General features: G+C 37.3%; 2 protein-coding genes across 6 annotated transcripts in view; one reads left to right on the top strand and one right to left on the bottom strand.

Annotated features, from left to right (window-relative positions):
- The window catches only part of Not11 (CCR4-NOT transcription complex subunit 11), a 131,544-nt gene that overhangs the window by 103,005 nt on the left and 16,643 nt on the right, over window positions 1-11,896 (bottom strand). The gene's annotated exons all lie outside the window — the stretch shown is intronic.
- LOC108382537 (uncharacterized) lies at window positions 9,080-10,283 on the top strand. The gene is made up of 3 exons (XM_017638907.1): window positions 9,080-9,277; window positions 9,440-9,607; window positions 9,921-10,283. Exons 1-3 carry the CDS (start codon window positions 9,080-9,082, stop codon window positions 10,281-10,283), a joined length of 729 nt encoding a protein of 242 aa, XP_017494396.1.

Raw genomic sequence — 11,896 nt, 5'->3', positions numbered from 1 at the left:
TCTCTTCATTTGTTGCTATCTCTTTGTTCTCTGCTTTCTTCGCATTTGCTATAGCCATCTCCACTAGTACACTAGGTATCAGGCATGAATAACTTTTTGCTAATGTAGTTGACAGCAAGGCAGGCGGAAATGACCCACCCCGACGACGAGCTAGCTTGGGATGCAAGCATGCCTGCATGCCGCCTCGCCTGGCTCGACCATGTTGCTACATTACAATGGCGCCCAACGTAATAGCCCACTAATTTTTAGATTTCCCATCATTTCTAATACTAACACCTTTTCAGTTCATTTTAGTTTTCTTGTTGCATACTTCTATCTTAGTTTCTTTTCTATCGGACGTGTTAGGGTCAAGGGGGTATCATTGTAGGCGATTATGCCCAATTGGCAAATAGGGGGGAGTGCCCGCCTCATCTTCAGGGTGCCTCGTAAGGACCTCAGCGTTCTTAGGAGTGGAAACTGAAAATGAGACGAGGGCCAGTTGGTATTTATTTATTTTTATTTTTCCTCTTTTTGTGAGATATACCATTCAAGCTGCCGTGTGTGCGGTCCAGCACCGCATATACGTGAGGCCTTTGGAAGTTTCGCTCAGGGGGTAGGTTACTTTATGGGTTTTGGGGGAAAGTGTGGCAGCCGCGCTTGGAGCCAGAGCCTCAATCGTTGAAGGGCCACACTTGTNGTGAGATATACCATTCAAGCTGCCGTGTGTGCGGTCCAGCACCGCATATAATATAATATAAAGAGGGGGATTAGTTGAGTTTGACTTTTGGACAGTGGACACACGGACCAACACTCCCACAATGATCTCGCCAAGGCAACACCAACACACACGAAAGCAAAATTATATACATATGTATAGACTTATAGAACATAAAGAAAAATATTTTATACACATTTTTCAATGCAAAAATAAAAATAAATAATTCGCAAATTTCGCCTTAAAATAAACAAAGCCTGAATTTATTTGAACTTTTGATATTTCTTACTTTATTTAAACACTTAAAGTTATATCTTTTTATTTATAATTTTATTCATTTATCCTTATTATTATTTTATTACTTTTCAATTTTCAATATTACTTTTATATTTTACATTTTGCATTTTATCTGATCTATACCTTTTAGCAGTTATTATCGTANATTATTTTATTACTTTTCAATTTTCAATATTATTTTTATATTTTACATTTTGCATTTTATCTGATCTATACCTTTTAGCAGTTATTATCGTCCACTTACAAACTTACATTTCCCGAATCGAAGTTGAGTTGAATTTTTAGTTTTTTTTCGGAATCCCATTATATTGTTAATAACAATTTTTTTGCTAATTATTTTTTCTTGAAGTTTGAATATTTTTTTGAAACCTTTGAAGTTTTTTTTATCCAATTTTGTCATCTTTTTGCGTCACCGAAGTGAGTATTTCGTGGAAATAACTGAATACCTCTTGTCAAGGCCACTCGAAACATTGATAGCTAGGGTTATTTGTGTGAATGGACGAGCGTGAGAGCGAAGAAATAGTGCCAGGAGGATTAGGACTGCTGAACTCGAACCGCAGAGTCACACGAAGCGTAGCGAGAGTTTTAGAGAACCAAGTCGTTGGGTCTCTCTTCACCCAAATAGACACAGGCATTTCATATCCGGTGGACTTCGTGCCCACCGATTATTTTAACAGGTGCACGGCTAGGGTGTTTGCGACATTAAGGCACGAGGAAAATCTGCAATCTTCGGTCAGAATATCTAACGAGGTAGCCGTAAACACGTCAAGAAAGACCTTTAGTTTTTGGCGATAATTAGACGAGATGTTAGAAATGTCAGAGCAGGACGAGCTTAATATGCCACATAGTGACGCTGCCGCGGGTAGTTCGAAGTCTGCAGGTGGTGGACCTAGGTCGTCTGAAGTCAATACTGAGCAGCTGAGCCGAATGATGGCTATGATGGCGCAAAACAGTGATATGTTAGCTCAATGTATGACTGAGGTCCACCACATGCGAGGCAACATGTCGAACATAAAAGAATGTTTAGCTGGTGTGAAAGCTTCGACACACGCACAACCAACCAGGTCAGGCATGGCGTTAACACCAGAGAGTCGAAGCGAGAGGCCAATAGATGCAGAACGGAGCCGAGATGAGGACGGAGCTAGCGGACGAAGTAGTTCGAGGGCGCTTAATGAGTCCAGAACTTTGAGGAAAATTGACCTAGATAAGTGGCATGTCAATTTTGACGGATCTGCTAATGGAATTACAGTAGAAAGCTTCACTTTTCGAATCGAAAAGTTGCGTGAACAATACGGTATTTCGCACTACCAGTTGTTCACTTGTTTTCATTGTCTGGTTACCGGTAATGCCTTGAAGTGGTATTGGCAGATTCTTGAAGACAATGCTGATGACCCGAGCTTCGACTATTTTGAACTTAAGTCTGAACTGGTAAACCACTTCAAGACAGCCGAATCAGACTATGAGATAATTAGGGAAATAATGGAAAGGAAGCAACAGGTTCAGGAGTCTTTCGACGATTTCTACGGAGACTTTCACGGTCTTACATTCCGCCTTAGAAAAAAAAATACCAGAGGAGTTAGTAGGCATTATTAGGGGAAACCTTAAGCTGTACCTCGTGAATCTAACCTTTTCCTCTAAAATGAAAACGCTAGCGGATCTCAAAAGCGAGTGTAAGAGGGCTGAAAAGGTGATGCGCGATAACAGGAATAGACCAAAACAGGTTAATGAGATAGGTTTTACGGAGGCTCCAAGTTTAGAGAAGACAGAAGATAGGAGAGTAGAAGAAATAGGTAGAATGCAACGTAAAAAGCCACAGCAGTATGTGAGTGTTCAACCTAATGTGTCCCCGTCTAGTCGTCCTAATGTGTCTTCGTCCTCCGTTGGTTCGTTTTGTCCATCACCTTTCCACCTCATGTTATGTTTTACCTGTGGTATGCCCGTTGACCATTTTTCCAAAAATCCCACCGAAGCCCAAAAAGATAGTAAGTGTAATTCGTCCTTTCATAATATGATTTGTTTTTCTTGTGGAGGTGATACGTCTTATTGTGTGTTTAAACCAGTGCAGGGAAACTTAAAACTGGCCGAGATATCCGGGGACTCACGCCAGATGGAGGAGAACCCGGAAAACAAGTAGTCAGGGTCCTTAGTAGAAACACAATTACCAGTGAAAAGCATGATAAAGAACAGGAAAAAAGCGAAGAAGATAGGAGCATTATTAGGAAGAGTCTACACCAAAGGAAGATCGAATACGACGAGGCACGCAGGCGGATTTTTTGTGAGGGAATTATAGGGAAGAAGAGAAATAGGAACTTTGCTAAAATCCAGAAGATGAGGGCTAAGAAAAAGAATTTCAAGAGGATACATAATAAGATTATTTCCACTATTGTTACCATCAAGGGGGACAACAGATTTTTTGCGAAAACCATAATAGGGGGAAAGGAGGCNGCTAAGAAAAAGAATCTCAAGAGGATACATAATAAGATTATTTCCACTATTGTTACCATCAAGGGGGACAACAGATTTTTTGCGAAAACCAGAATAGGGGGACAGGAGGTTTTAGCGCTTTTAGACTCAGGAGCCGGGGCGAGTTGCTTAGGAAAAAACGCAAGTGTCATACTCGAAGGCAAGGAAGATAAGATAATGGCTATCAAGGGCCAACATATTAGAACAGCAAACGGTGGTGAAACTGCAGTGACAGGTGTAATAACGCTCCCAGTGGAATGGGATAATGTGGCGAAGGAGATTGAATTTTTGATTGTACCTGGCCTGCAGCAAGGAGTATATTTGGGTGTCGATTTTTGGCAGAGGAGTGAATGTTTGTTCTGGCAGCACTGTCGTTGCAGATTTAGTGCCCGCCGAGGGTGACTTATCATTTGACGCGGTGCAACACACACTTACCCTGGATCAAAGTCTTGCTTTAGACAAAGCAAAAATGCAATTTCCTTCTTTCGCAGTCCTAGGGCTAGGGAAGACTGACGTTGAGGAGCATGTCATTGAAGTGACCAACGACAACTTACTAGTGAAACAAAGATTTTACCCTATATCGCCCGCGNTGAAGCAAAGATTTTACCCTATATCGCCCGCAATCCAAAAGCTTGTTTACAGCGAACTAGACCGAATGTTGGAGATGGGAGTAATCGAGGAGAGCAACAGTAGCTGGAGCTCACCTGTATCGTTGGTCATCAAAGGGACGAAAAACCGCTTATGTCTTGACGCAAGAAAAGTGAACGAACGTACAGTGAAGGACGCGTACCCTCTACCACACATTGACGGGATCTTGAGCAGACTACAAAATACGCGATTTATATCGGCGATAGACCTCAAAGACGCCTTCTGGCAAATTCGCTTGAAAATAAGTCCAGAGAAAAGACGGCGTTCACTGTACCAGGTAGACCTTTGTACCAGCACAACGAATGTGCAGGCTAATGGACAAGGTCATCCCCGCTTCTCTTCGTGACTCTGTGTTTGTTTACTTAGACGACTTACTTGTTTGTTCTGTTGATTTTTCGTCACATTTGCGTTTGCTCGAAAGGGTCGCTAAATGTCTGCGTGAGGCCAAACTAACTATAAATGTGGAAAAGAGTAAATTTTGTTTTAAAGAAGTTATGTACCTAGGCTATGTGGTAGGCGATAGATGCATACGCACCAGAGACCGGCATTGAGTACTAATAAAATTAGTGTACTTATTCATGATCCATAAAAATTAGTGCAAATGAGCACTTACACTAATTCAAAAAATGACTAAGAGTAATTTCCACCAAAACAAAAACACACTCAAAATGTACTAACTCTTATTTGTGGCGGCAATTTTTGTCTCTATCGAGTATAGTCTACCCAGCTGGGTTTTACTCATTTGGTCGAGTGAGAGGCTGAAAATAATTTCAATGAGTTTAATATTATTTGTGTTCTGCTTTGTTCTACATCAGTGTTGGCATTTTTGGTACAATTGTACTTTTTTGATACAATTTCGTTTACTACGCAGTACTCTTTAGTACAATTTTCTGATGAATACTATAAATATATACGTAGCTCTGAAAATTCACTGCAGGAATTCGATTTATCTTTTTGTCTTCGCCTTCTCGTTTTTGCCTTTGTAAGTTTTGAAAAAAGGTTTTGAAATAACCATTATAACATAGCAAAAGGTGTGCTATCAACCTCACATTCCTAGGCAAGTTTTGAAAGAATATTTTCGATACTAAATCTTATTAAAACAAAATGTCGAAATCAGCTTCATATAGTTAGAAACAGTGTCATCGTTAATTCTTTATGTTCTTAAATATTATAACTTCACGACACTCATATATTGACTAGAGTTAAGGTGGCCAGATATTATAGTGACATAATCAGTACAGTTGGGATCAAAAATCAGTACAAAGCCTTAAAAATCAGCTCATTTTTAAGCGTACTTTTTATTATTAACAATATAGCAACCAAATAACAGCCCATTAATTTAACAAAAAATAACGAATAGACTTTTAAATACATATAGTATTATCAATATAAAAACTCATTACTTTAAAACAAATCAAAGGTATTACGTATGTATGTACAGCTGTGCTCACGAAAATAGTAGTAAAATGTATTGACAATTTTTTTTTTTAAATATAGTTAATTCTATAACAAAAGACAAGTGAGTTGAAGTCTCAAACTTTCTAGAAAGTTTATAAAAATTGAGAAAATTAAAAAAAAATGTGTAGCCCATTGAGTTTCAGTAGAAGACGAGCTCGAGTCAGAGTCTGTTTACATATTTTAAGCTACAAATTTAAAACATAATTAGTTGGTGTGCTTATAAAATACAACATTCACATTCAAAGCTACATATATCATATCCAAGAGTCGGTAGTTTGCACCTTTTCCAAATTTTTAGAACCTACATTGCACCGTAGCAGTAGTCGTCTTAAGTTTGACATACTGACAGCCGATTTCTCAGTGGATGTTTAATTATAATCAAAACATTATCTCTTATTATCATCTTCTAAGTGTACTTAATATATGATTAACTCACCACCACCTTTCATTAGATTTATTAATGGCGAAACCAGCTTTTCCTGTAAATCGTGTAAAACCTGCAAATCGTGAAGTTGGGTGGGGTTGAATCCAAACAGTTTGTTATTTTGTGAAATACTAGGAAACGAAACAATTGCAAGCTGACACCTTTTTAATAATGGTTTCAATCTGCTCACACGTATGAGTTGTCAAAAACCATTGTTTTGAACATGTAAACCTCAAGCAAATGTCAATTACACCAATTTACAAAAGTATTTATTAAATGTAAAAATCAGTACAAAATCAAAAAATCAGTAGATTTTGCGTACTGATTTCGGGCTCTTAAAAATCAGTACAATAGAAACAAATCAGCACATGTATTGATTAAATCAGCGCATCTGGCCACCCTAACTAGAGTTGACTATTTATTTTATTATTTTTTAATTCTAATTATTTGTTTATAAAAAATATAGTTAACTCCTTAACAAAAACTGCATGAAAATAAGTTTAAATCTTTGAACATTAAAAAAATTGACAAACTTTCGTAAAAATTTCGAGCTTTCTTTTTTAATTTTACTATAATAAAGTGCATGTTTAAAGCAGCTGGAATTCGCCTTCAATGTCATATTATCTTAACGGGATTTTTTTTAACGAAGAAAATAAGCAACACCTTCATCAAAAAAAAATATATATACATATATAATAAAAATCAACGATAAGTCGCAGCTATTTTAAACTTGCACTTCATTTAAATTGATCGGACTACAAATGGCATTCTCAAAATATGTATTTCTAGGAAATCGAGTTAAAAGCCCGAAATTTTTACGAAAGTTTGATTTTTTTAATGTTGCGCAAAAATTGAACCTTGGGGTTTTATTAAAGTATAAACTGCATTTTTATAAACAAATAATTAAAATTAAATAATTTTAAGATAAATGGCCAATCTTGTCAATATGTTAGTGTCGTAAAGTTTTGATAAGCACTTGAAATACTAAAAATAAAATGTCAAACTTTAGTACTGAATTCAAAGATGTCTCCTTTAATAATAATAATAAACTGGCGCTTACACATATGTTAGTGTTTGGCCGAGCTTCTCCTCCGATTTGTGGCGTGCGCCTTCATATTGCCACACAAAGGGGAGGGACCTACAGTTTTACGCCGACTCCGAATGGGAAGTGTATTTTTATGAGAAGCAGTTTTTCATAGTAGGAATACACTCGGAGGTTTGCCATTGCCTGCCGAGGGCCGACCGCTGTTAAGAAAAAACCCCTTTTTCTGCATTTTTTTCACTCATTCATTTTTTCACTTTCATTTTTTTGCTCACTCACTAAGGGCCTAAAAGAATTTTTTGGTGACTTAAAAACTGAAGCACATTCATGTGCTATTTAACATTTCATCAGATAATTTGTTCCGCTTTTTACATGAAACACCAGTTACAAATGAAAAGATTCTTTCTTACTCAGCGCTTGAATTGGTTAACGTAAGAAAATTTTCGAAATTGTCCTTATACTTTTTAACAATTATATACCATTTCACTCCTCATCACATCTTAAGAACGATTAATTACGTAAGAATGTCGAATATTCTTGAATTTTGATCAATTATGCAACAATAACTGCGTCAAAAGAAAACCCTTATTTATATGAAATGTCCCTTTTTTCCCTTTTAATAACTTTTCATGCAAAATATCCCTCAAATAGGGAAATTACCCACAATCTGGCATCACTGATTGGCGCTTCTTAGTGCTCCTACTCATTTCGGTATAACTAATTTGTTTAATGGCTCAATGAGAGAATCGAGCACTACACCAATTCATATCAACAGAGAACTTAGTCATTGTACATGCTCTCGCTTTGTGTGCCGAGCGTAAAATAGTGTTAGTGCATATGTGTGAATATTCTGCAATGAATAATATCCATTAACACTATTTCTTGTGTTATTCAACCAATTACTTAAAAACACGAATAATTGCAGTTCCCTGATATGCACAGATACCAAAAAGATTGAAGCAGTGAGGGATTTCCCAGAGCCGAAGACCCCAAAACAGCTCAGAAGGCTCCTAGGGATGTCAGGGTGGTACCGCAGGTTCATACGAGATTATGCCACAATCGCAGCTGTCTCACGAAGGAAAAGATTAAGAAGTTTGCAGTGACAGACGACGCAAAGACTTCTTTTGAGCGCTTGAAGCTTTTACATACAGTACGACGCATCGACTGACGGAGTGGGGGGTGTGCCTTTCCAACTAGACGAGGACGGTAACGAACGACCGATTGCGTATATCTCTGCAAAGCTAACCAAACCCCAGCGCAATTACAGCATTACGGAATTAGAATTCTACGCAGCAGGTTTGAGCATAAAACGATTCAGGCCTTATGTGGAGGGCTTGCCCTTCAAAGTGATCACTGATCAGGCAAGCTTAAAATGGCTAATGCATCAAAAGGAGCTCTTAGGGCGACTAGCGAGATGGAGCCTTAAACTGCAGGCGTTTAATTTTGATATTCAACATCACAAAGGGACTCAAAACATAGTTCCCGATGCGCTGTCTAGAGTAGGCATGGATGGAATGATGATAAACGACAGAGTAATGGATATTTGTTTAAATTCGCCATTTTTCAAAACGAAAGAATATGAGGAATTAAAGAAAACTATAACTGACAACAGCGGTAAATTGCCTGAGTTTTGTATATCGGAGGGATTCGTTTATAAAAGGACACAGTTCAGTCGGGGGGACAGGCTTCAAGAGGACCACTCCTGGAAACTCTGGGTGCCAACTGAGCTGCGGCACGGTCTGGTTGAATCCTCACATGACTCGCCTTCCGCAGGGCATGGCGGAATTCATAAAACGTTAGCCAGAATGAGGGAAAAATATTATTGGCCCGGTAGGGTTGCTGAAGTTCAAAAATATATTGCAAGCTGTGATATTTGTAAGGGCAACAAAACTCAGAACACTTTTCATAAGCCTCCGATGGGCAGGCAACACATGGGCGGCCTTTTCAGCGTTTGTTCATTGATTTTATGGGTCCTTATCCTAATACGTCCAATGGTAATGTGTATGTGGTTGTATGTCTCGACCACTTCTCCAAGTTCGTGTTCCTCAAACCGATGAGGAAGGCTACTTTAGCAGAAGTTGTTAAATTCCTTGAAAAGGAAGTTTTCCATGTGTTCGGGGTACCCGAATATATTCATTCCGACAACGGAAAGCAATTCGTATCAGAAACCTTCAAAACCTTTGCTGAAAGATATGGCACAAAACATGTAAAAACTGCGTTTTATTCGCCACAGGCGAATGCTGCCGAAAGGGTAAATCGGTCTGTCCTTCAGATCATCAGATCGTATGTAAAGCCCAATCAGAAAAATTGGGACAACCACGTTAGTGACGCAGGTTTCGCCCTTCGTAGTGTGGTTCATTCAGCAATAGGTACTTCACCATATTCCGCCCTATTTGGTATACCAATGATACAGCATGCTGCATCGTATGAATTATATCGAAAGCTGGGCGCACTTAGGGACTCCGATAGCGAAATCACCACGGGAAAAGACAACATTCAATTGATTAGGGAAAAAATTATTAATGAGCTGAAGCTAGCCCACGAACGCAATGAAAAGGTTTATAACACGCGAAGTAAGGAAGTGAGATTCCAATCTGGACAAGTGGTATACCGCCGCAATTTTAAACAGAGTGCACAAATCGAAAACTATAATGCCAAATTAGGCCCAAAACAGGTCAAATGCATTATTTTAAAGGAAATAGGAAACTCGATGTATGAACTCGGAGATATCAGTGGAAAGAAGGTCGGGGTATAACATGCTAAGGACATTTTTGCTGTGTAGCTATTTGTTAAATGTTGTCCTTGTGCTAAGTGTTGCATGTCTTTTGACTACTTACTCATACTTGACCTTATTTATTTATTCTTATTATTTATTTTGGTAATTATTTTTAAAGNTTGGTATACCAATGATACAGCATGCTGCATCGTATGAATTATATCGAAAGCTGGGCGCACTTAGGGACTCCGATAGCGAAATCACCACGGGAAAAGACAACATTCAATTGATTAGGGAAAAAATTATTAATGAGCTGAAGCTAGCCCACGAACGCAATGAAAAGGTTTATAACACGCGAAGTAAGGAAGTGAGATTCCAATCTGGACAAGTGGTATACCGCCGCAATTTTAAACAGAGTGCACAAATCGAAAACTATAATGCCAAATTAGGCCCAAAACAGGTCAAATGCATTATTTTAAAGGAAATAGGAAACTCGATGTATGAACTCGGAGATATCAGTGGAAAGAAGGTCGGGGTATAACATGCTAAGGACATTTTTGCTGTGTAGCTATTTGTTAAATGTTGTCCTTGTGCTAAGTGTTGCATGTCTTTTGACTACTTACCTCATACTTGACCTTATTTATTTATTCTTATTATTTATTTTGGTAATTATTTTTAAATTTATTTATTTATTCTTCTTAATTTATTTATTTATTTTTCTACTTGACTATATGAGTAGTCCACTTGCAAACAGCGTTATGTGATTTTATAATAGAAAGCCATAAATTTGAAAAAATGACTACGACAACAAGTAACAATTAAATTGAATCTGTTTTATTATTACCTAAAAATTTGGATAAATAAGAGACTTATAAAATTATAAGATAACATGACATAAGATAACATTAACAGTCTATACGACCTAAAGCAGTTTTCTAAGTTCATCATAAGATGGATACTTTTGAAAGTTTATAAATAAGTATGATAGCGACTTTTAGAAGAAGAGTTAACATTTGATGCTATTTTTTCAGAATATAAAAATATTTTGCACGGTGTTGTTAGTGGACATGAAACTACTTTAAATACAGGTACGTAATCCACCAAAAACTGAAAATCGAACAAATTTTACATAGCGCACTTTGCAAGTGGACTACTCATATAAATTCTGTGATATTTTGTTTATTTGTTTATTTTCATTAGTTATTATTGTAATTATTTTTAAATTCATTTATTTTTTTATTTTTATGTTACTACATGACTATATAAATTCTGTGATATTTTGCTTATTTATTTATTATTGTAATTATTTTCAAATTTATTAATTTTTTTATTTTAATTTTACTACTTGACTATATAAATGCTGTGATATCGTGTTTATTTATTTATTTTTTATATTTTTTATATTCAACTATTTACATTATACTTTAGCCTACTGGGTTATGTTAATCTATTTCATTTTATTTCCATCTGTGATATTGATGTAGTAGTAGACCTGACCCCGCAAACATATTCTGAGCGTTCAGAATATACATATGAGTCCGAAAGGTGTCCTAGGTAGGTAAGAAATATGAGTTTCAAAAAAAAAAATTGTTTACTCTTATATGAATCTTTTAGGATTCAAATATGAGCCAAGCTATGAGCCAGCACCTTGTGTCAATATAAAAACAATAAAGATTTGAAATTTATATCTAAACTTGTTTATACAGAAATTGAAAATAATTAGAAAACAAAAAATGAAAAAAATTTAGCTTCAGGAGATACTGTCTTTAGCTATACGTGTACGTATGTATGTGTACACACCCAGTGACCCGTACGAGCAAACTCAACCGACGAGCAATAGGAAAGAAGCCTGGCTTTAAGTCGTGGGTCGAGGCAACACGTTAGGCGGAAAAATGGCTTTGAAACCAGCCGCGTTAGTGACCTTTTTACGCACACGCTCCATGGTGCAGGCACCATCGGCGGGTCCGAGCCTGTAGCGCCAGCTGCTTGCCAGATACGTTTATGTTTACTTGTGTGTGTACGTGCGAACTCGATCAAACCTACATGTCTGTAAGCCGATCAAACCTCTATGTTAACCACATGGATGATGCCCAAAAGAAAGTACGTTAGAGTGCGAAAGTTCGCTAGACTCGGGGTTCGGTGAAACAGTCTTGA

Source organism: Rhagoletis zephyria, unplaced genomic scaffold (assembly GCF_001687245.7).
Source record: "Rhagoletis zephyria isolate East Lansing unplaced genomic scaffold, Rhagoletis_zephyria_1.1 Rzeph_scaffold_00148, whole genome shotgun sequence".
Lineage (NCBI taxonomy): Eukaryota > Metazoa > Arthropoda > Insecta > Diptera > Tephritidae > Rhagoletis > Rhagoletis zephyria.
This window is presented reverse-complemented; position numbering and strand designations above follow the sequence as displayed.